Raw genomic sequence first — 22,946 nt, forward strand, 5'->3', positions numbered from 1 at the left:
GGATGGCTCTAAAGATGACTTGGAACAATTATTACTCATTATGAATGACATAGACCCTCATGTTCAATTCACAGCCGAATTCGAAACTAACAATGAACTCTCTTTCTTGGACGTATTAGTAACGAAACGGAAATCACAGTTCCAAACCTCGGTCTATCATAAGCCTTTCGCAGTCTCATTACCACCTCATTTCAGATCTTGCCATCCTATGCAACAGAAACTTTCGTCTTTTCGCACCTTTGTAGAGAGAGCATTTAACATCTGTTCAGATCGGAACACTTTAGACCATGAACTTGAAACCATCAGAGCAATTGCGATAGACAGGGGGTTCAACACCAAGATCGTTGACGAATTAAGTAGAAAATTCTTGAAACCGGCACGAGGAACCACTCTAGAAAATATTACAGAGAGACCACTCAGAGAAGGTGTAGTCATACCCTGCGATCCAGTGCTCTCACTGAAGATCAAACCGATTCTTAAAAAGTTTAATCTAACAACCATAGATGTGCCCACTAAAAACTTTGGTTTCATGCCCCCTAAGGATGCTATACCGGAGAATAAACAATGGGGCATTTATTACATTCCATGTGGTGATTGCTCTCTTGGTTATATAGGACAGACAAGGAGACCCATAAAAGCAAGATTAAATGAACACGCTCGCTGTGTTAAGAATCAGGAATGTGAAAAATCGACCATCGCCGCTCACTGTTGGCAAGAAGGCCACAAATTCAAATTTCAAGAAGCAAGAGTTTTTCACAAAGTCAAGTCCACAGTTGATCTAGATTTCTACGAAGGCACATATATTCGGGCCTTCAAAAATATACTAGTGAACGATAATAAATCTACACCCCCGATCGCAACACCATGGCTTAAATTCATTTTGAGCGGGAATTACAAGAAAATTCGAATGGACCAATCGGATTGCACTATTCCGCAAAGGTCCAATCAGGACGCTGCATTAGTATCTCACGCAGGCTCACAGCTTCATTCTGACCACGACGTTTGAAGTGAACAGACGTACTTCTTCCGCTGAGCAACCGAGCGTGAAGATTTGGTATTCAACCCAAATGGGAAACTCGGTCAGCGAAACTAGTGGTTAAAAAAAAAATTTTTTTCCTCTGAAGACGGCACCCATTGGTGTTGAAATGCATTAGGACTTTTATTATTTTTTGTGTATTTGCCTTATTCGTTGGTGTCTTCTAAATATAACTATAATGTATGTAATTATATCTGAAAAGTGTGCCATTTGCAAGTACAATTACCATACATTCTGTTTGATTGATCGGAACATTTGGTGAAACAGGACAACTCTGGTTTTTCTTTCCCACATAATTGGTTGAAAAATTTTCAATCTCGTTCCATTTTTATAAAATTCTATTCTAAAACGGGACTCTTTCCTCCCTCCCCCCTTTGAGCTCAAATCCTGCATTTTTGTTATTCAGCCATTGTAGGGCGTTAGAATGGAACTGTCTAATGTGTATCACAAATTACAATATTTTTTTAATGTACAATAAGTTTCGTACATCCAGTGAGAAAGTCTCTAAAAAAAAAGAAACTTGAATCTGCACAAATAAAAGAAACTGAGCAAGAGCTAAAGGAAAGGGTGTTATTTTTGTCATCCATTTGCTTTCACTATAGGAAGGCCATTTCAAAAGCAGCTCCACATGTACATTGATCCCAGCGAATACTATGGACTGATTACAACATTAAGTCTGGAAATTTTTGTAAACAAAAGGGGGGAGAGTTAACACATTGTAGCCTTCTACATAGTTGTGCAGCCTGATAACTAACTTACAGGGAAAAATTAAATTTGGTCTTCAGAATGCACAAAAACTTTTCACAGAAAAAAAAATTGATAGGATTATCCAAAGTCCTGATAACTATAAAAAAAATTTCCCATGTTATGATATCGATCGATTCCATTCTTTGCAAAAGTGATAACAGTAAACAAATGATAACATTATGCGTGATTCTAATAAGCGACATCAACTGTATTGTAATTTTACTTTCATATGAATTGATAATATAGTATCAGTAATATGATCAGTTGCCTTAAACTGATTTTTCTATATGTTATCTGCCGTAGTAATGTGTAATGTTATCTATAATATTGGATGTTTTTCTCAAAATGTGTTTCATTTCTTATTGCAGAGTAGTACAAAAGTATGATACAACTCTAAGTAACAAGTCCAGAGGATCCAATTTCGAAAGAACGTGAGTTTCAAAAATATATTGATATTTTTTAGTCATTTTAAATTGAAATAAATTAAATTCCAGAATTTGAAATTTCATTGAGGAAATAACTAAAAATATGAGCCATATCCAAAGTCTTGATTGTACCATTTTCAAAGAATTGCATTTTATTTATTTGAACTGATTAGAACAAATCAAAAATATTCTTAATGAAATTTTTTTCTGAAGCTTTTTGTACACTTTTCTGATTGTTTCAACTCTATTATTATTAGTGCAAAAATATGTTACTCTCAAATCTCTGTACTGAAACAGATGGCTGAATTTAAGAGCCTGACATTAACACTAGAAAGACGGGTCGGAGGACTCACTGTACCTAGAAATACGACAAGTGTTCTGTGTGACCCCATAACTTCTGGCGATTTTTGAACATTTCACTATTTTAAAGCATGGGTATAATATTTTTAAAGACAGAATAGAGTGATAACACAAAAAATTAATGATGAAACTGTTAATTTATATTTATTATTACTTTGCTTTAAACTATTCTGCTCAAATGATCTCGCTTGATGCACGTCTATATGGAAGAAACTTGAGACTGGAAGATTTGTATTTTCTATATTCCTGATAGGATTTCAGTGTAACATAGCTTCTAGGTTTTGAATAGGAATATCGAGTTTGATCTTGATTTAATTTTTACCAGTTGTAAGCACCAACAACAATCTTTCGAAAAGGTTTCCACTAAGCTTGTTAATTTTGTTATGGAAAAATTCACATAATTCCAGTAGCGTGAAACCAGTATCTGAGAGCAGTATGTTTCTCGTAAAATATTTTGATATCCTTGCCATGCTATTGACGAGGAAGGTCGCAGCTTCTTCGAAACAGATAGGCGAAATATTATTGAGATTCTCAGATATTTATGTGGAAATCTATTGACTTTTGGATGTAGGTCTCAGGCTGTTTTCATTGGTGACAAATGTGGTTTGTGTTCATCATTCCCTGTAGCCTTTTATTTTGCGTCAGCTGAGGCACCGATGGACGTATAATTTTATGCTGATTCACACATCCACCATCAATTCTGTTTCTTGTTTCACAAATGTTTTTCAAATCAAATTTATTCATTTTCACACATACAAAAACATTTAATATTAATTTTTGTAAAACGTATTTTCCATCCAGAGGCTATGATGCCTGCACGGATGATTGAAAACTCACATGGTAATTAAGGAATAAAATAAGAAATTACAACACGAACAGAAACGTTAAAAAAAAAACACATGTACAACATAAACGATACGAAGTTATCAATGTCAAATAAAAAACGTGATGATAAAAATAAACAAGAAAAAAGCATATACAACCCCGAAAATTCTTAATGCATGACAAGATATTTAAAATAAACAAAACAAAATAAAAAAATATATGGGAAAAAATGAAACTTGCACAAACACATAGACAACACTAAGAAGAGCAGTTTTTTTCAAATTAAAATAATCTACAATATTGAAGTGGCAAAACTAGATAAAAAGTAGATAAATTTTATTTCTTCTACTAAAGGTCTAAATAAGAGTACATCGTCTATTGAAATTAATAATGTGAATAAGGATTTTTTTTAATACCATGTGCCTGGGTATATTCAGTATTTCTAGTGGTAATAAATTATATGATTTCGGAGCTAAAATAATAAAAATGTTTACGAAAAATTTCTTTCCTAAAAGTAGGAATACAGTAAATCATGAGGGGCCTTCACTCGGATACATTGTCTTTTAAATTGCATAAGCCTTTTATTATGGTTTATTAAAAACTGTGTTACTGTAGGCAGGTTCATCGAACCAGCAACTTGTCCCACCAAAAATGTGGATTATGAATGATCAGGCCATGGGGTAAAATTTTTCTTTTGTTCAAAAGACCTTGACACCCCCCCCCCCTTCCACTTCTGTCTTTCTAGGTGTATTGATTTGTATCTCCGTTGTTAGAATATATAATGAAGAAAGCTTTATTATATGAAAATAGCATAATAATTCATTAAAATTTGAAACACTTTTAAACTTTTGGTTCATTCTTACTTGAGACATGGGAGCAGGAAGGGCATGCAGGGTCACACAGACCCCATCTGCCTTTCTAGTATTGAAGGTCCTGATTAAGTCAGGCTCAAAAACATTAACAAAAAAAATTGTTAAAAAAAATTTCCGGCACTGGAGAAGCCGCAGAACTATCATTCTGATTTTCAGTAGTACAAAGTTTGTGTGTGTGCATTGATGTCTTTGTGATAGAATAAGGGTGTATCAAACTACATGATCATCACAAGCCGGTTTCAATATCATCATGGACCCCCCAGGCAAATATAATTTGCGGTCTCCACAAAATATTATTTTGTCCCTTCAACTGAATTTATATACTAATTCAGATACTTTTAAAATGTCATAGCACCAGATCTCATTATCACGAGACTCTAGGTGGGTCCATGCTTAAGATGGATAATTATAAATTATGTCAAAAATGCCAGTTTTTATAAATATTTTTTAATTAGTGAAGTAAAAACTATTTACACTAAAAATATTATTTTTCTCCATTGTCTTTGAAGCTATAGTTTGTTTTTTCTTTCTCATCTTTATTTAGAGGAGCTTTGTTATTTTCAGTGTAACCCCTGGGGGAATGTTGAAGATTGCTGACATTCCAGACCTTGGCATGGTGCGAGATGGTACAAAGTGTCGTGAAGACAGGGTATGTGGGTGCAAAAAATTTTATCCTATCATACTATCTTATATTTTCAGTTGTTTTCAAAAATTTTATATTTATCAAACTGTTGTTATGTAATCTCAAAGCATTTCAAGAGATAATATCTCTATTTCAAAACAATAAAACAATGGGCAGAAACAATGGGCTCTTTGCTGCCTATGGGCTACACAAATTTTGCTGTGCTTATATTCTAGTCTAATTTCCTTGACCACACATTTTTTCGATTTACTGCCTTAGGCGTTGGTCCACTTAGGCGCCACCCCTGTAAATACACCCCTGTTTTTAAGTCACTCTTTTTGCTACTCACATTCTTGCACACTCAAAAGTCAACTCTTTTAGTCATTCCTTATGCTTACATTCCCTTTAGGGGTGGCTCTTTTTGTTCACTGACTTCGTACACTGCTTCTTAGGTCACTCTATTGGTCGATCACATGCTTGCAAACTGCTTTTGTTTCTCACATGCTTTTATATGCACTTGGTCACTCTTATGATTGATCACAGACCTGGTGCCATACTCTCTCTGTCACTCTTTTGATCATTCACAAGCTTGCAAACTCTTTAGGTCACTTTATTGATCGCTTGCTCTCTATGTCATTCACTGACTTAGAATCTAGCTTTCTGATAAAAGCAGATTTGTGGTTTTAATTCCCCTGAGCAAAAAAAATTTGTCCAACCTTCTCTCATTCTATTATTTTTTAACAATTGATTACACAAAATTTGCCGTATATAGACCATCAATCTCCCATCTGTAAATACTTCTCTGGCAATGGAAATACATTATTAAAAAAGTTTCTCTAAAATTCTGTTAAAAATTTTTTTTATTGAAAGAACAATTTTTCCTCTTTTTCCTTGGGATAAATGTTTCTCTATTTTCTGTGAGAATTTTTTTTTTTGATACAAAAAAGTACTTTTCAAAACTCCTGTTTCATTACAGATATGTGTGAATCAAACCTGTGTTAATGTAGACAGGTTTATTGAACCAGGAAATTGTCCCACCAACAATGTGGATTATGAATGTTCAGGCCATGGGGTAAAACTTTTTCTTTTATTCAAAATAAAGACTTTAGTTGATCGATTAATGATATTTATTCTCCCATATAACTGTGGCTTCTTCAGATATATTAAGTGGTACCTGTACCTATAAGTGTCTCATCTTTTTGGTAACGCAAGTTAAGCAAGGGAAAAAATATTGGCTAGAAATGCTTCATTTGTGAGCGAAAATATGATTAATCAGATTAAAATGCATGAGGGAAAGGCTCATTTTGTCACCCACCAAAGTTTAGGCGCTTAACACAAATGTCTGTATACAGTATTTATCTTGAAAGTAAAACTATTATTCTGTATATTAATATTCTGCACTGGACTCTGTTAATTCATTTTAATACTAGCATTTAATATTTAAGGGAGTGTGAAGAAGTTTCTGCTTTATTTCATGTGTGAGTCAGTTGGTTTGAAATACAGTCGACAGTGCTCATTAGAATTGCAGATAATATCATCATTCGGGTATTATTATCACTTTTGCAAAGAACAGAACAGACCAATATCATAAAGCGGCATGGACTGTACAAGATTTTCATGATACAAGTGACTTTAAAGAAAAAATCTTGGGAGCTGAGATTCTACCATATCTTAACCAAATAGAGCAATAGAAATTGATGAAATTTTATCACGAATGAGTACATGTGAAAAAAAAAGATTTTAGGCAACTTTTACTCATAAAATAGTGATGATTGTTACGAGAATCGCCAACTTCATTTGTAAAAGTAGATTGAAATTCTTGTTCAAACATTGAAAATTAAAAAAATCAAAGCATGAAACTTGTTCGTAAAAATATGGAGAATCTTTCCTGTAATTTAGTTGGCTTCTATATATGCTTTTATCTGATTTACTCTTATGTTTATCATACTCTAGATTGATAGTAATGTAAACATTGCAGGTGTGTTCAAATCTGAACAGCTGTTACTGTGAACGAGGCTGGACAGCATTCGATTGCAGCCAGCGAGCAGATGAGCGAACACATCCCGAAGCTCCAGATCGAATACCCAGTATTTTCACAACCCCTGAAGCCGTTTCACAAACTGACGCTGACTGGAAGAACAAAACCTTCAGAAGCACCTTCGTTGGTAAGCAAATGTTTTGCGATTTCATCTTTTGGTGAAATCTATTTGATAATTTCTAGTTACAGGAGTGAATTGATTTAACAGTTTTCATAATAATGTGATCTTTATGTATTCCCAAGAGATACGATGTATGAATCATATCCGTAGGATTTAGAATTTTCACATTCATTTCAAATTTTAGAACGTTAAGTTAGATCATGTTACAGGAATGTATACAATGTTAAACGTATTTTCCTCCTAAAAAATAATATAATTCTTGAACAACCATTTGCTATAAACTTCCAATGTAAAACTTGTAAATTGTAATCTTGAGTGAAAATTTCAGTTTTGGGAAATGTTCAGAAAATTGTTTAGAATACTTTGTAATGTAAAATTTAAATCTTGGAATTCAATTTTCAGCCACCGATTCACATTCTTTTAATTAAATTAAACTGATTTTTCACTTTTTTTTTTTTTGGTCTTGTTGGAAAGTGAATTCTGAGGCTTATGATTTTGATATTCAGAACTAATAGAGATGGACATACCATTGATGAATGGCATAGGCCTGTTATAAGCTATAAGTCAAATTAGTTGTATTGCGTTGATTTGTCGAATAAGGGTTTTTCTCTGGACATGTACATATCATAGATCTTGCATGTTCAATCTGTGGCTCATGAACTGCATTTGACCTGTGAACGGATTGCATTTAGTCCGCAAAAGGTGTTTATAAAAAAGTATCCATCTTCACAGTAGAATAAGTGCATCAGTTTGTGGGCCACAAGCATGAACGCCAGAACTTTGCCACTGGACTTATCCTGTTGCCGAGATCTCTTCCAGCCCAGCTTCGTGGCAGAGTCTGGAACATGGCCCACAAGCAGTAGTCATCTTGTATATCTACTTCACCAAACAAACTCTTGCCATATCGCTACATTGCAATTTGCTGCCATTAATGAGATGGGTTGGAAATGAAGGCGCTGTCTATCGGTGTTCACCTCAAGTTCATTAAGAAAAATATCTTATCTATATTTTCCCTTGGGTTCAAACACGGGCTGTGACAGCAACCTTCACTGTGGCAGACGAGCATCTTACCACCATGCCACTCAGACGCATCTTGTATATCTGGTCTACAGACTGAAAAGATTGAACACCCCAGTCAGATAAATCTCTATATATATTATTTATTGTCTGACTGTCTCTCTCCCTCTCTCTGTGTGTGTTTTTCTCTCTGTACCTCTACACAAATCTATAATTTCGACCAATCGTTGCCAAATATTACATATATATACCAAACAGGACTGAACTTGAACGATAGGCTAATTTAAAAGTTTGTCAGAGCTAGGAAAATATGTCTGAAATGGGCAAAAACTGTTGGGCAGCAATGATTCTTGAGCCTCAACAATGATGTTTGGAATGTTTACTTTGGTTACCATGATTCCCTAGTAATGCGTTTCAGGCATGTATATGCCTTTATAATGGTTTGTCACTTCTTTAATGCTGCCAGTATAGGGGGAGGGGAACCCAGGCAGCGCCTGGTATTATAGCTAGTATTTCATATTATCTGCACAATAAACTGTTTTGGACTTTCCTATATAATTTTTTTTATGAATAAAAATTTGTTTGTTTTATTTCTAGTAACCACAGGAAAGGGTCTCAGTGCTACTTCGTTAGTTATAGTATTGGTTACAATTGTAGGGGGTGTGTTTATATTTTTTGCTCTCCTGGCCACGTGTTACAGGTGAGCATTACTTTTATATTTTCAAAAGGATATTAGAAAAATGCTATCTGTGGAAAATTTTTTAATTAATAAAAATTTGAAGTGAATAAAATACAGGAGTTATGTTTACATGCAGATTATGTGCATAGGAATTTAGTTCTAATTATTATCAGAAGATTGAAAGATAATTATCTTTGGATGCAATTTTTAACATTTCAGAGTTTTATGTGTGTGTTGCAAGCAGTGTTTGCTCCACAACAATATTTTGAATGTGATTTATTAGCTGTTTTATGATTGTATATTATATAGTAGAACCTCGATAACTGAACATGTGGATAACTTGACTATCCTGATAACTTGACATTTGTTATTCTCATGGTTGGATTGCTACTAATTTCAACGGGGAGAAACTCTCAAACTCAACACAAGATCATTAAAACCCAGCTTAAGTTGACTACAATTTGTGCTGCATTATCACAATTAATTTTTCAAAATTTTGAATGACCTTAAATTTTCACAACATTGCTCTCACATATTTCAATATATTTTTGTTAAATCGTTTTTCCATGAGAAAGATTCTCCCTCCCACCTTGGAAAATTCGACCTGTAGAGTCACGAATAGGTGTGAATAGTATCTGAAACTTTTAAGCAAGAGATGTTAGAGCAAGCTAGATCAAAAATTTTGAATGAGAGTACGAGAGCAAGCTAGATAGTAAATTTTGAATTGTACTGCTCATTCACACATAAGAGATATTTTCAGAAATATTTCATAAAAATTTGCAGATATATATTTTTTAAATTTATAGTTGATGGAATAGAATTATTCACCTGCATCAAAGTATACGTGCTTACATAAATGGTATTAAAACATTGTGAGGTTGTGATCAAATGAAACTTCACTAACTTGATATCTGATTAAATCAACATGTTTATCAGCACTCTTGGGTTGTCGAGTTATCAAGGTTCCACTGTAACTTGGAGAACAAGTTGTAAAAAAATTAAACTATTCTTCATGAATATTTAAATTTTTCATGGCTAATTCAATTTAAAAAACTCATTCACTATGAAAGAAATCAATATTAGTGTATGTCAATAAATATTTAAATCAAAACAACATATCTCTCTCTCTCTCTAACAGACCCATAACTAGGCTGGGAAAACCAAAGCCAAAAGCTGAATAGGGTGTCTCAAACCCCTCTTTTTCTTAGGGTAACCCTATGAAGGTCCCTAAGAAAAAGTCCGTCCCGAGTAGGCACGCTACGAACCTGATATCTAATATTTGTAACTATAGTTTAGCGATCTGAAAGAAAAAGACAAAATAAATTTTTTTTACTTTTCTTAGGTTTTAATCACTTTTTCTCTAACAATATTTTTTTAAAATTTTTATCTCAATTTAAAATTTTTTAAATGTCAGTTGTATGCGACATTAATCAAATTTGATCGACAGTATTCTAAAATAAATTATAGTATTCAAACATGGAAATAAGTATCAACAATCATTATGAGTGATTAAGATTTTCCATTTACTAATAATCACCATTTCCTTTTTTCCAGACGCAGCAGCCTCCTGCCGAAAGGAGCATCTGCGTACCTTAAAAAACGGTTCGGGAAAAAACTACATGTACCTCTTGCCGTGAAGAAAGAAGATGGGTCATCGCAAGAAAATGTAAATCGCATTATTACCTTCGGGAGCATGCCGTCGTACAGGTAGGGTTTATTTTACCATCATCCGAAGTTTTATCCTGTAACTGTTGAATATAAAATTCTTATAAAGAAAAGGCAATTCTCCAAGGCTGTTAGACATTTGTTGTTTTAAAATTTTGAAGCTGAGATTCTTCACAGAATTGGCAATCTTCTTTCTAGTATTGCTTTTTAAAATGCAAAATAACTATTTTATTTTTTATTAGTAAGTTAAGTTATTTTTCTTTTTTTCATTATTAAATGAAAAGGAAATTTTTGTACCAGTATTTTGGGTTTTTACCCATGTCTTCTACTGGAAAATTTTAGACGCTATCGATTGTTAGGTAGCAGCCTAGTTTTTTACTGTCATTATATTTTCTATTCAAAATTTTCAGTTTATTTATTTGTTTTTTAATGAAATCTAGGGGGGTTGATGAATAGTAATATAAGTGGCAACTATATCTACTATGGGCACTTTTCTATGCTTTTCCCATTCAGCCACAGTGTAGGGTGATTGGCCTGTTGAGGCTTTTGTGTTTGCACAGAAATAGTCTGTAGTTTCGTTCAGGTTTTATAACTAGTTTGATAATTTGGATAGTATCTATTGGCCCTAAATTTTTCAATGCCATTAGAGCAGGGCTGGATAAATCCCAGGTGTCAGGTCACCATGTGTGACTAAAAAATTGGTATTGATGCCTATAAAATTTTCTTTGTGTAGTTACTAAATTACAGGCTGAGAGCAACAGAAAGTGTTTGAAATTTGAAAGAGGGTCACTGTGCCCTAAAAAAGTAAAAAAAAGCGTTATTTTAGACCTTTTCTTCTGGAAATTTTTTTTTCTTTTACAAATTTTCTCTGGGGCCTAGATTTTTTTTTCGATCTGTCCAGCCCTGCATTATAATAGAATCTGTAAAATCTGTCATGTCTGAAATTTTTCATACAAAAATATTAAAAGAAACATTTATTTTAAATTTGTTTCTAATTTCTTGAAAAATTCATTCTATTTTTTTATAATTTCTTTGCCATATTTCACATTTTAATTTTTCAAAAGAATTACATCTCCTTTCAATGTTTAATGACTCTAAAAATTGGGGAGGGGAGAACTAGAGTTTCCAGTGCTTTCAGTTTTATCGTCATTGACTTATTTCTTCACATTCAAAATGCTGATATCCATATAAAAGCACTGAAGAAAATTATTCATTTTGGAAAATATAAGAACCTCAAATATATATGCAGTTTTTTTCATAACATAATTTGATATATGTACATTTTTTCATCTTATTTGAGAATTATTATTTGATTTTTAAGAAAAATCAAACCTTTGCCCTGTGGAACATTGATTAGTAATACTCTGCAGGAGCACTTGGTGTTTATGTGTTGATCTGATTCCTTTTTAAAATCAGAATCACAGTAACATAGTTGAATGTGAATGTTGATTTTTCTCGAGTGACTCGGCTAAAAGCTATGCTATTCAGTGAGTGATTATAGAACACTTTTTTTTATAAATTGCAAATATTTATTGTACTATTCATGATATGCTTTTCTATGATGTGTATGAGGTGAAATGGGCTTGGGTCTAGCCCTGTATCTCTCCTATTCTGTTACAGCTCTGATCAGAGATATATGCTCTCAAATAGTTTTAGTGAAAGGCCCTCCATCGAGGATACCTCAGTGGATGATGACCAGAGGCCCCAGTTTAGGAAAGAGCAGGGTTATGTCCCAGCCCGTCTTCACAAGAATAACTCTGATTGTTGGCAACTATCAGAATATTGACCCCACCCCAACAGGGAGGACAAACTGCAGGAGCTTCGCCGCCAGCAAGACCCAAAGCCTCAAATACACGAAGGACCAAGACATCCACCTCAGCCACAACCACCACACATTCAACAGCAGCAACAGCAGCCACAACCAAGAGTTGAAGAAACGTCTACATTCGTTGAGCTGTCACCCGACAACTTGTCTAGAGTTCCAGAAAAGGGAATCCTGAAGCACGGCCGACTTGATGCTTGGGAAGAAGGATCCGATGAGCCAGGAGATAGTCAGCAAGGCAGTGATGTTGAGAGAACCCTCAAGGCTATTAATGGGTACCATGAAGAGATATTAGAAGCTTTGCATACCGCTTCCCAAAGAATGGGTGAAACAAAACGTAGCCCTTCGGAGGAAAGCCGCAAAAGCATATCCGACATTGAGTATGCTGCTTTAAATATTATGAAGAGTACCCAAGAACAAAAAAGAACTGATATAGAAGAGCAGGGGTCTTGTCCGATTCGTATCCGGAACCTTGAAGACCTTCTGCGTCAGCTCGAACACCATCCACCCTCTCAAGAGCATACATCTCCAGCACACTCAGACGAAATGCGTTTGAGTGAGCCTGAAGCTGACCGTCACTACCTGCTTGGACGTCAAGATCGTTCAAGTGGTGAAGGTAAAGTTGATTCTGGCCTACAATATCTGCTCGGCCGCCTACAAGCAGGCAGCGCGTCAGTCAAGTCTGCCGCTCTGACGCATAGGTCTAAATCTTCCGGTCACTATTCGGTTGAAGAAGATGAATTAGACGACGAAGAAGATGAAGTGAGTGGTGAGGATGAAGGCAGCACATATTCTTCCCATCATCTAGTCCGCAGTGCCAGTGAGGAAGCTCTGCCAGTAACAGGCAAGGATTACGCGTACCCGCGAACATCCAAGGCTCATCCCACATCTAGAGTCCCAGAACCTTGTGATTATGTACCGAGTCCTCCACCTTCTGAAGATTCTTATGCCAACTCTTCTGAGGACAACGCTTTCTTGCCACCCACTGCACCAGTTGCCACCATCACTCCTCGGGGTGGGAGGGCTCCGAAGATCGAACCGATGCGGCGCCAGGCACCATCATCTGCAGCATCCACTGGCTCCCTGCCATCCAGCTCCAAGAGAAAGCCAAGGAAGAAATCACCAGAATACAAGGTCTAGAATTACAGTCTATATTATAGTAGCGCATATATTAAAATAATGTCTGTGCAAAAGTATGTGAACTCGAAAAATATAACATTTTTTTACTCCAAATAATATTATCGGTTAAGTTTCAGAGAAGGCTTACTCATTTTATTGCTATATTATTTGCCTATTGTGGGTTGTGTCTGTGCGTTAGCGAAACTGTCTTTGCCTGTGGTGCATTTTTTATGTTGAATTGAATCTTGTTTGCTATAAAAATATTTCTAAAAAACTATAAAATAGGGGAACATTTTCATCTCATCTGGTTTTTGTTGAATCAATGCATTTCAACGAAAAACATTTTTCTTAAATTTTCAACTATCTATGTTGAAGTGTGAAAAAATGATACATATTTTTCAAAGTCTAAAGAATAATGTATATTTGTTCTAGGCTATCATAAATATGCAGAGCTGTGTGTCAAGTATATGATATATAGGTATTATCATTTTCAAGTGTATCTTCCATTTCAGATTTATTGAGCTGTGCTTTTCCAGCTTTTAGTTTATGTCCAATTATTCCAAATGAGTATCATGTTTTCGACTTATATTCATAAAATAACAAATCAGAAAACCGCTATGATACGCATTACAAAGCTTGTATGTTAATTTATATTTTGTGATATATATGTGTGTGTACATCTCTCAATCTGAGATAGTGTCAACAGAAGTGTCACAGACGAAATTGTCTTTCAAAGTTTTTTGCCTTCTTGACAACGTGCACTGCCATGCGGGCATATTCAATGTGCTGATGTATATATATAGGACTTTACAATTTTATTGTTGCATTTCAAATATGCTTCCATGAGATTTCAAACCATGTGGCATTATTATTTGATCGAACACAATGTGTAAAATCAGCTTGATATGTTACTTTTACGAGAAAATTTTTATTATTCCTGAGTCATTAAATGATTTCATAGTTTTAGGGTAACTAAATTTCCAATTGGGATTTTAAAAATTAATTAATGTTAGTAGTTACTAATAATGTAGAAAAAAGTTTGATTCCCCCCTCTTTTCTTGTGTTTACATTACAATTATCGTGATATTTTTGTAGTTTGCGTGAATTTTGTTTCAATACAGCTTTATATCAGGTGATTGTAAAAGTGATTAAATTTTATGAGGGATGTTTCAAAAAAACGTGAATATGATGAACTAGATGCACACTTAATCAACGATATATACTGTCCATTTTATCATAAGTGTCTTGTATTGACGTTGGTTATGCATAGCACTATACTATATCATACCTTTTGTGATTAGACTACACCCTTTTTTCAGTTTCTTGCTTGTCCATGAATTTTTCACAAAAATATTTTTACTAAAAAAAATTTTAATTTATCTGAGATTTCATGATTATCATTCAAAATCCTTTTACACCTACTGCAACATATTTTTTTATAATTGCCTTTCTTAGGCAAAACCAAAACAAATGAGTTGCTAACATTTATGAACGTTCAAGACATCATTACCCCCCTCATTCATGCCATTACATTTTCCTAAAATGTAAACAATATCTTTTTTAACATGTTGCTTTCTTTACAAAAATATCAATTTGGTCTCATATCTTCACTATCCATCTTGCTTGATTTACAATGGTAATGAGGCTTCAAAATGTTCATGCTCAGTAAAATTAAAGATATTCAAACAAATACTGCATTTAAAAAAAACTGCTTTTATAATTGCCTGATATACACATGCTTATTGTCAAAGTTGATCATAACGTATATCAATCGTGTTCGTTTTTTTTTATATTTCACCTAACTGCTCATAATATGATTACGATACTTGTCCATTATATTTTTATGCGATTACTTCTTTTTGTAATTTGCTCATTATAAAGGCAGTCTGATCTCTCTTCATCTGAATCTTTCAAAATTTACACTAGTATATTTTCATGACAATCTAAAAAAATTCAATTTTCCATCGAATAGGAATCAATATATATCAATATTCTCTTTTCCTATTTGGTGAATCCATTGAATAGGAATCCCTCTTTCCTATGCTATTTCGTGAAGGTAGGAGTATTTTCTCTTCAGAAATTTAATGCAAATATCCTCTTTCAAAAACTCCACCACATATCCATGAAAAATTCCGTTTATTTTTTAGACATTAATCATCACTAATTTTTTATTCATGTTGAAAAAAACCAACATTTTGTCTGCTTACATTTTCTTTCATTAGACACAACATCAATGTTTAGTGAATCAATTTCTCAGATATAATATTTTCGGAACAGTTTGATATAGTTTTCTATGTCATGAGTGGTATTATTTGAGTGAAACTCAAACATTTATTTGTTGATATAAACTGAATTGGTGATTGTTTCATCTTCAAAACTGAACACTGGCTGAATATACGAATGAGAATTTTAACACTCGTGTACCTGTTAGCACATCATTTTCATTCCCAAATGTTTATGAATGCATGTTATATTTTTAATTAGCAAGTAAAAGTGTATGTAAAATTTTTTTATAGCTTAACATGATCTAAATCTAGGCATTATATGTTATATTGTGTGGAAAGATTTCTTATACACATCAACAGAACTCTTATAACTCATATTTCTAATATTTTAATTTGTTTTTTAATGTTGATTATTCTAAGAATTTTAGTGAGTTATTAGCAGAGTATTGTGAAGTATGAAGTGGTTAATAAAGTTAATTTTGTTTTCTGATGAAGGATTTTTCAAGCTTTCATATTTTGTGTGTTGTGTTTGAGTTCTTCAACTGGTATCATTATTTTTAAATATCTGGCTAATTTTTGTTAACTTAAATGTATGGAAATTGAATTTTTTGTGCCTATGTGTTTCTGCTTGTTAAAAATATGTTCTTACTTACTTTAAGTTGAAAGGAGAATCAAATCACATTTGAATGTTTTCAAGGTATGTAGTCAAACTATCGATCAATTTTTTAAAAATATTTCACGTATCGTTGCTCATGCATTTCTTTTTCTTGTCTACTCTTGAATCAGTCAAAACATGCACCAAGTGCTCCTCATAAATATAACATTATTGTTTAAAATGTTTTTGCTATTTATGCTCTTTCTGATTTTTTCTTAACAATGCAAATAACTATTGATAATTCGGAAAAAGTAGTTTTATTCAAGGAATCAAAAAATAAATCATGTATGCATTTAATACAAAATTATATTTCTCTTAAAAATTCATTTTTCTGAAAAATCAAGACAAATATTTTCCAACGTTCATGAATCAAAATATGACATTCATATATTCACATGCTTTTTATTCATTTAATTCACATGTGCCAGAGTTCTTTTCACAAGAATAAAATACTTTATGGAAGAGTCTCTAGACTATGTGGAAATATTTATTATACACAATCTGTTTATTCATTTGTTGTATAGTACCATAAAAATTGCATTCAGTCTTACTGAAATACATAAGAACTTCATTCTTATACTACGTCCTATTTTTTAGTCTGAATAAACTGTAGTAAAATATGTTTGTCAATTGTGTTGTCAATATGTGGTGAAAAATAGATGCATTGGTGCAAGGCTGCAACTAAGTAGAAAAACATATTTGGTCAGCCCCTTTTTTGCTACAGTACGGCAAGGGCTGGATTTTATGCCTCTTTAGTCTGATCTGCCAGACCCAGCTGCTTTCCCTCCATATAGTTGTGACCCTGCATTGATGTATTGCATTTTTATCTAAATCATGAGATTGATGTTTGAAATTTCTAAATTTTACCTCTCATAAATTGCAGTGTTTGTACATTTTGTCATTGCATTTTGTTGTTCGTTTCCATGAATCTAATCAGCAATAAGAAAAACATAGGATAACAGCAGTAATAAAAAGAATGAAGAATCAAGATCATCATTATAAATAGACTGATCATGCAGATTATTATTTTTTAATGCTAGGATATTTTGTTTTCTTTCACCAATGTACTCATTAATTTTTTGCATGAATCTTAGATATATTATAAGGCAATTAAAATGAGTAAGCCATTTTTCGAAGTCAAACTTTTGCCCTCTTCTTTTTTTTTTAATGCTTCTTTTTCGTGGTGAGCGATTTTTTTTGCAGAGACATTCCTTTCTTTGTGTGTGCTTATTGTTCTTTGTAGCTATATTTTTATATTTTATGTGCACTATCATTTGCATTTAATTTTTTTAGCTATAGTTATCATTTATTACTGCTTCTTTTTATTTATGTGCTTGTTTTAATTATAAAGTTACACAAATGATGTTATTTTCCCAGAACACCATAAGTAAATACCCATAAGTAAGAAATTTGTATACCTTTCTCCTTTTTTAAAGTTTCAGTTTTGAATTTCTCCGTTTAATTTATAGGATTTTTTTTTTTCTAAATTAAATTTTTAGAAATGCTTCTCCCATGTTTAAAGATTTAATTTGAGATAAAATATCAATATTAAATACTGTAACATTTATTCTGTAGGTTCCTCGTTTCTATGGGGTATGGACTTGTATATTGCCATTTGCTATCACTAGTTGGCAGAGTTTGATAAATTCCAATTACCAGTTTAACATGGCGACTAGAAAATTGGTATTAGTGCCTAAAATTTTGCATAAGTGATTACTTAATTGGAATCTAAGGATAGCACAGAACTTTCTGATTTCATGACAGTACATTATCAACATGATAAGGGGTCATGGAGTCCCAGAAAAATCAAAAAACATTATTTAGGATAGTTTTTTTTTTCTTGAGGGAACCCCCCCCCCATACTCTGCTATGAAATTTGGCTGGTTCCTAATATTTGTTAAGCCCTCAAAGACAGAATTTCTGAAATGCGTGTTTATGTAAGCACTTCTTGCTGTGGCATCAGTTGCAGGGTGAGTACCTTGAGCACCCATAATATTTAGGAGCATAGAGCTCTAGCACCCCTATGATTGATTCAGGACTTCATCTCCTGCAGTAAGCTGAAGCCAAGCACTCACAAATCTGAAACACTTCCGACGCCCTCAACTCATTGTAATCATGATTGAAAGTAATAACATACTGAGCATATAAAGAAAAATCAGTTTTCTTGAAAAGGTTATTTGAGCGCGGTAGCCCAGGTCGATAAAATACTCATCTAAAGTACCAAAGGATGTTTAGAGGTGTCACGAGTTCTATGCCCAATTTGTTCTTGTCAGAAACCATTGTTACCACAGGGAGTCCCACATCAAGGGATTAGCTCACCAACCTCTCGGTGAATATAAAAAAGGCTGCCGTTCAGAATCGGAAATAAATTGTAGGTCTCGGTCTAATTAACCCTCATTTGTAGAAAATGACCATGGTGCGATGAAAACTATCAAATAATCATTTCCACTTATACTGCTTTTTCCAATAAATGTTGTCTTTAAATTGTATGATATCTCAAAGAAGCTTCTAAGTCTCTTCAATGAATATGTCTCCTTATGTACAGAAGTTACTTATACACATCTGTGAAAAAATCAAATGAATACTTAAAACGTCATGTTGGCTTTCGTTTGTAACAAGCAGAAATAGTGGGTGCTTCTTTGGTTTTTATACACTCTAATAAAGAAGTCTTTAGAGAAAGTAACAAACCCAAATTTTTCACTGAAAGTTTAATCATTAAAATTTCTGCTCATATTTTATCAATTTATAATTTTTAATGACTTAACTATACTTTTCAATATCTGTAGCCGATTTTATGGTGACTCATTTCTTCCTAAAGAAATGGGGTGCACCATTAGATTCAATTAAAAAAGAATTGAAATAATAATTTTTTAAAGAAAATAATGCAAATAAAGTTTCATTTGAGTTGAGGAAGCCAAATTGATACTCTAATAGGAAAATTGTGTATCTGTGATAATGTGTGTGTGTAATGGTTCTTAAACATTCATGTTTGAGTATCCTTATATCATAAGAACAAAAAATCTTTAATGTCATGGAGTTCTCTTCCAAAAATTAATTCTTAATGTCAGTTAATTTATTGATTTAGTAAAAAATAATTAAATATGTTTCAGACTTTTTCTTTTCATTGAAAGGTTAGGGAGAGAAAAATATCAACATTTTTGCCCGAAAAAAAAAAGAAAGAAAATATATTGAAAATCAATAGAATTTAAATAGGAAAATCAGGAACAAAAATTCTTGCTCTCTCTCTCTCTCTTAAATTTAGTACTGCTGTTTTTCTTGTCTTTTTCTTAGATGTTATGTTGACATTACTGAATCATATTTTATTGCTTCTGCTCACATGGGACATTAGACAAAATTTTTGTACATCAAACTGAATTTGTTTTGAATACATATTGGCGGCTCTCCTTAACCTTAAAAATCACAAGCACTTAATCTTGAAAAAAAATGTCATATCTTTTTTAATTAAGTAAACTTCCCATTTTCTGCAGGTGCAAAGTAAGAGGTGTAAGGAAAAGGGTTCCATTGAGAAATCAACTTAGCAAAATGTCTAGGCTTGTCAATACTAAAATGAGGCTGTCAAGGAGCAGAAATATCTCATCAATACCACTCAAAGGGTTAAGATCAAGTGACGACTGTAGTATAATTCTTCTAATTCCGCCCTCCTTAAAACTGGATTTAAACCAATCTCAAAATTACCATTCTTTACGCATGAAGAGAAATTTTCCTTCTGAGCTTTGCATGTGCACTGCACATAATGATAATGTTTCTGCATATGTTAAATCCCAAGATTTTTATCATTGATGAACATGAATAAGAAAGATTGCTCTGCCGTGCAAAGAAACATTAGGTCTGCACAGCTTAAAAAAATTAGAGGGAATATTGAAGAGTATAGAGGCATATACATATGTAGCCACTAGTTTTTTACTTTTTGCACGTTAGTGAAAGATAAGTTGATTAAAAACAAGTTTGCATGTGAAAATACATAAGCTCAATCATTTTGTTAGAGATCTAAATCAGCAAATTTTAATGACTATCATTAGGCATGCCTATCTATACTTTTACAAAAGGCCTTGGCAGGCTAAGCTTTTGGTAGAGATGATTACTTTATTAAAAACTAAATACAACTATTTAGTATGCCCTCAAGAGATATCGAACTGTTTTCCTATTTAAAAAAAAAATAATTATTAAAGTCAAAATCACAAAAGGTTGAGTTTTTCCTATTAATCAACAGACATATCTGAACTGTAAAAACAAAAGTATATAGATCGTAGGCAAACCAAAATAATTTATTTCAGTGACACCGATATATATCCACAATGTTCCAATTTTAATCTGAAACTTCTGTATGAAAATATGATTCATCATAGACTTTATTGATGTAATTAATTCAGTCTTAACAAAATGTTTTTTTTCTCTCTCTTGTGTTTTGAACATGTTTTGCCTTTTAGATGTCAGCTGTACGACCCCAACGTTGGTAGTTGTTCTCCTCCTGATCAATCAAGATATCCTTTGCGTCCACTCTCCGAAGGACCTGAAGGTATATGCTAGATTTACACCGTCTTAGCGATGACGACGATAACGAAAAAGAAAAATTAAAGCATCTGGTACATGATTCACATTTCGAAAATTTTCAACTTCCAAATCATCTCAGAAAATTCATCAAGAATAGTGCAGTGTATTATAATAATAATGATTAAAAAAGAAAGAAAGAAAAGCATGTTCTTGAATTACATATAAACTCAGCTGTTGGATACAAAAAAAAAAGTTTCAAGTTATATATGGAACAATTAAATTGTAAAATTTATTGTAAAGCTCCATTTTTTTCGGCCAATTGGAGATCTTCAACATCATCCAGGAACAAACTTTATCACACGTAACGAACATTATCATTCTTGTCCATAAATGTAATGTTGTTGAATATAGTGTCTTTGTAGGTTTGTTATCGTAAATATCTGTTCTGAAAATTCATGAAAGAAATTTATCTATAATATGGAGATTTGTTCTCCCCCCCCCCCTCCCTTTTCCCCAAAAGTGTTATTGATATCCTTTTCCCTCATATATTTATTCTGTGGCCAAAATTTGATTATATATGCTTTCAAACAAATTTTATGTGTGTATAATTCTCATGTATGTATTTCAGATGTATGATAAAAAAAAACAAAAGACTTTTATAGAATGGTTCAGAAACTATCATGTTAATGTATTATGTGCGTGCTAAATTATATACTAGTCAATTCGTTTAATTCTAATGTACAAACAGGTTGAATTGATCTTGTTCAGACCATCAATATTATACATTATACATAGATCATATTTTTCGATTTAGCCATGGAAGTTCATTATCTTTCGATTTCATACAGGTATTTATACTCGATAATATAATAATTATATTAGTGGTCATAATGATATTGGCTCATATTAATTTTTCTATTAAATATTGATTGATATTTATAAATGTTTAAATAGCTTGGCCTAGAATGCAGCTGGAATTTTGGTTAGTTTCTTTCCTCCTATTTTACTGTCTCTTTAAGAATGTTTTGGTACGGTTTATATGTTCAATCATCTTAGATGAATTTTCGAATCGCATAACCACCTTTTCGGTTTTCATATTTACCAAATTGACCTAAGGATCCTTAAGTACTGATGAAAAGTATATATTTCTGTGTATGTTAAATTTAATTCAAACTAGCTAAACTCACAATGACTTCTGGTATTTTAATGCTATTCAAAATGTCAGAATTAAGCTAAAGTTTTCTTCTAGATGGGCGTGTGCATACTAGAAAATAAGGTGTTTGGACATTGAGTTAGCTTGACATTAGCATATAAATAAGGATCATGCCAATATTCTTGCTCCATTCATTTCTGATTTTTTTCACCGGGACAGTTGTTGCTTATGTAACCTCTGTTGCCATTATAGTCATAATCTTCCAGTAATGTGTGTGAAAAATTGCATGTATATCTGCCTATTACTCCTTTTCTTTAAAAAAATAGATTTGAAGGTGCTACTCTGTGTGTTATGTGCCATTTTGTGTTTTGGCTCTCTGTTCATTTTGAACTCTGATCAGTATTGCTATGTAGAGCACATGCACCTGATAAACATTCCGATTGTGGAACTTTACTGGATTGGTGCATGCCAAAGAGTGTTGGCATGTATCCCCCTAATGTTTTCACAAACATCCAAGTTGTATGCTCCAAATTTTGCCATCTATCTTTCTAAATTGGGAGTTACAGTGAACTTTTGTGATTTCAACTTTCGCATTGTAAGGAATTCAGATCGCTGCAACTATATTTCGTTGTGTTCGGGTTTGAAATTTAAGGGAAAATATCTTCATGAATAGTCAATGTGTTTGCCATTACATAAGTTGAACATGTATATTCAGTGCAGTGGCGAATGGTCATCATGTTACTTTCCACCTTAAATCAACTAGATGGAATTCCTGATTACATTATATCCTGTAATAAACAACAATACACTGTAAAGGAAATGCATAACACCAACTATACAATTTTTTCTGATTAATTATTGGGAAGTTTAGTTTGTGTGGGCATGTGTATGATAGCGATAAAAGTTTAGCACCGCCATCAACTATGAATTATTTGTGACTTCATTAGCTTTAATCATTTATGAATTAATATCATGTTCGCAAAGGTATTGTGATAACGTTTGATGTTAGGAACAAGATTCACACCAACAAAAGCACACAATTCTTAGTATATG

The 22,946-nt window shown here is 33.0% G+C and overlaps 1 protein-coding gene across 6 annotated transcripts in view; it reads left to right on the forward strand.

Moving 5' to 3' along the window:
- mmd (disintegrin and metalloproteinase domain-containing protein mind-meld) overlaps positions 1-20,982 on the forward strand; it is a 213,881-nt gene extending 192,899 nt beyond the window's left edge. For 3 of the 6 annotated variants that reach the window (XM_089248249.1, XM_089248250.1, XM_089248247.1), the window contains 8 exons: positions 2,152-2,214; positions 4,830-4,914; positions 5,864-5,959; positions 6,866-7,052; positions 8,661-8,763; positions 10,297-10,449; positions 12,208-13,363; positions 20,677-20,832. In XM_089248249.1, the coding sequence (XP_089104375.1) occupies positions 2,152-2,214; positions 4,830-4,914; positions 5,864-5,959; positions 6,866-7,052; positions 8,661-8,763; positions 10,297-10,449; positions 12,208-13,363; positions 20,677-20,706 (1,873 nt within the window). In that variant the 3' untranslated portion in view covers positions 20,707-20,832. Of the gene's footprint in view, positions 1-2,151; positions 2,215-4,829; positions 4,915-5,863; positions 5,960-6,865; positions 7,053-8,660; positions 8,764-10,296; positions 10,450-12,027; positions 13,364-20,676 lie in introns of those variants that run through there. The other 3 variants (XM_089248253.1, XM_089248252.1, XM_089248251.1) reach the window with 3 other exon arrangements.
- The last annotated feature ends 1,964 nt before the right edge of the window (positions 20,983-22,946 follow it).

The sequence above is a fragment of the Pholcus phalangioides genome, unplaced genomic scaffold, assembly GCF_987345545.1.
Source record: "Pholcus phalangioides strain wild (caught in Gottingen) unplaced genomic scaffold, Ppha-v1.0 ptg000019l_1, whole genome shotgun sequence".
Classification (NCBI taxonomy): Eukaryota; Metazoa; Arthropoda; class Arachnida; order Araneae; family Pholcidae; genus Pholcus; species Pholcus phalangioides.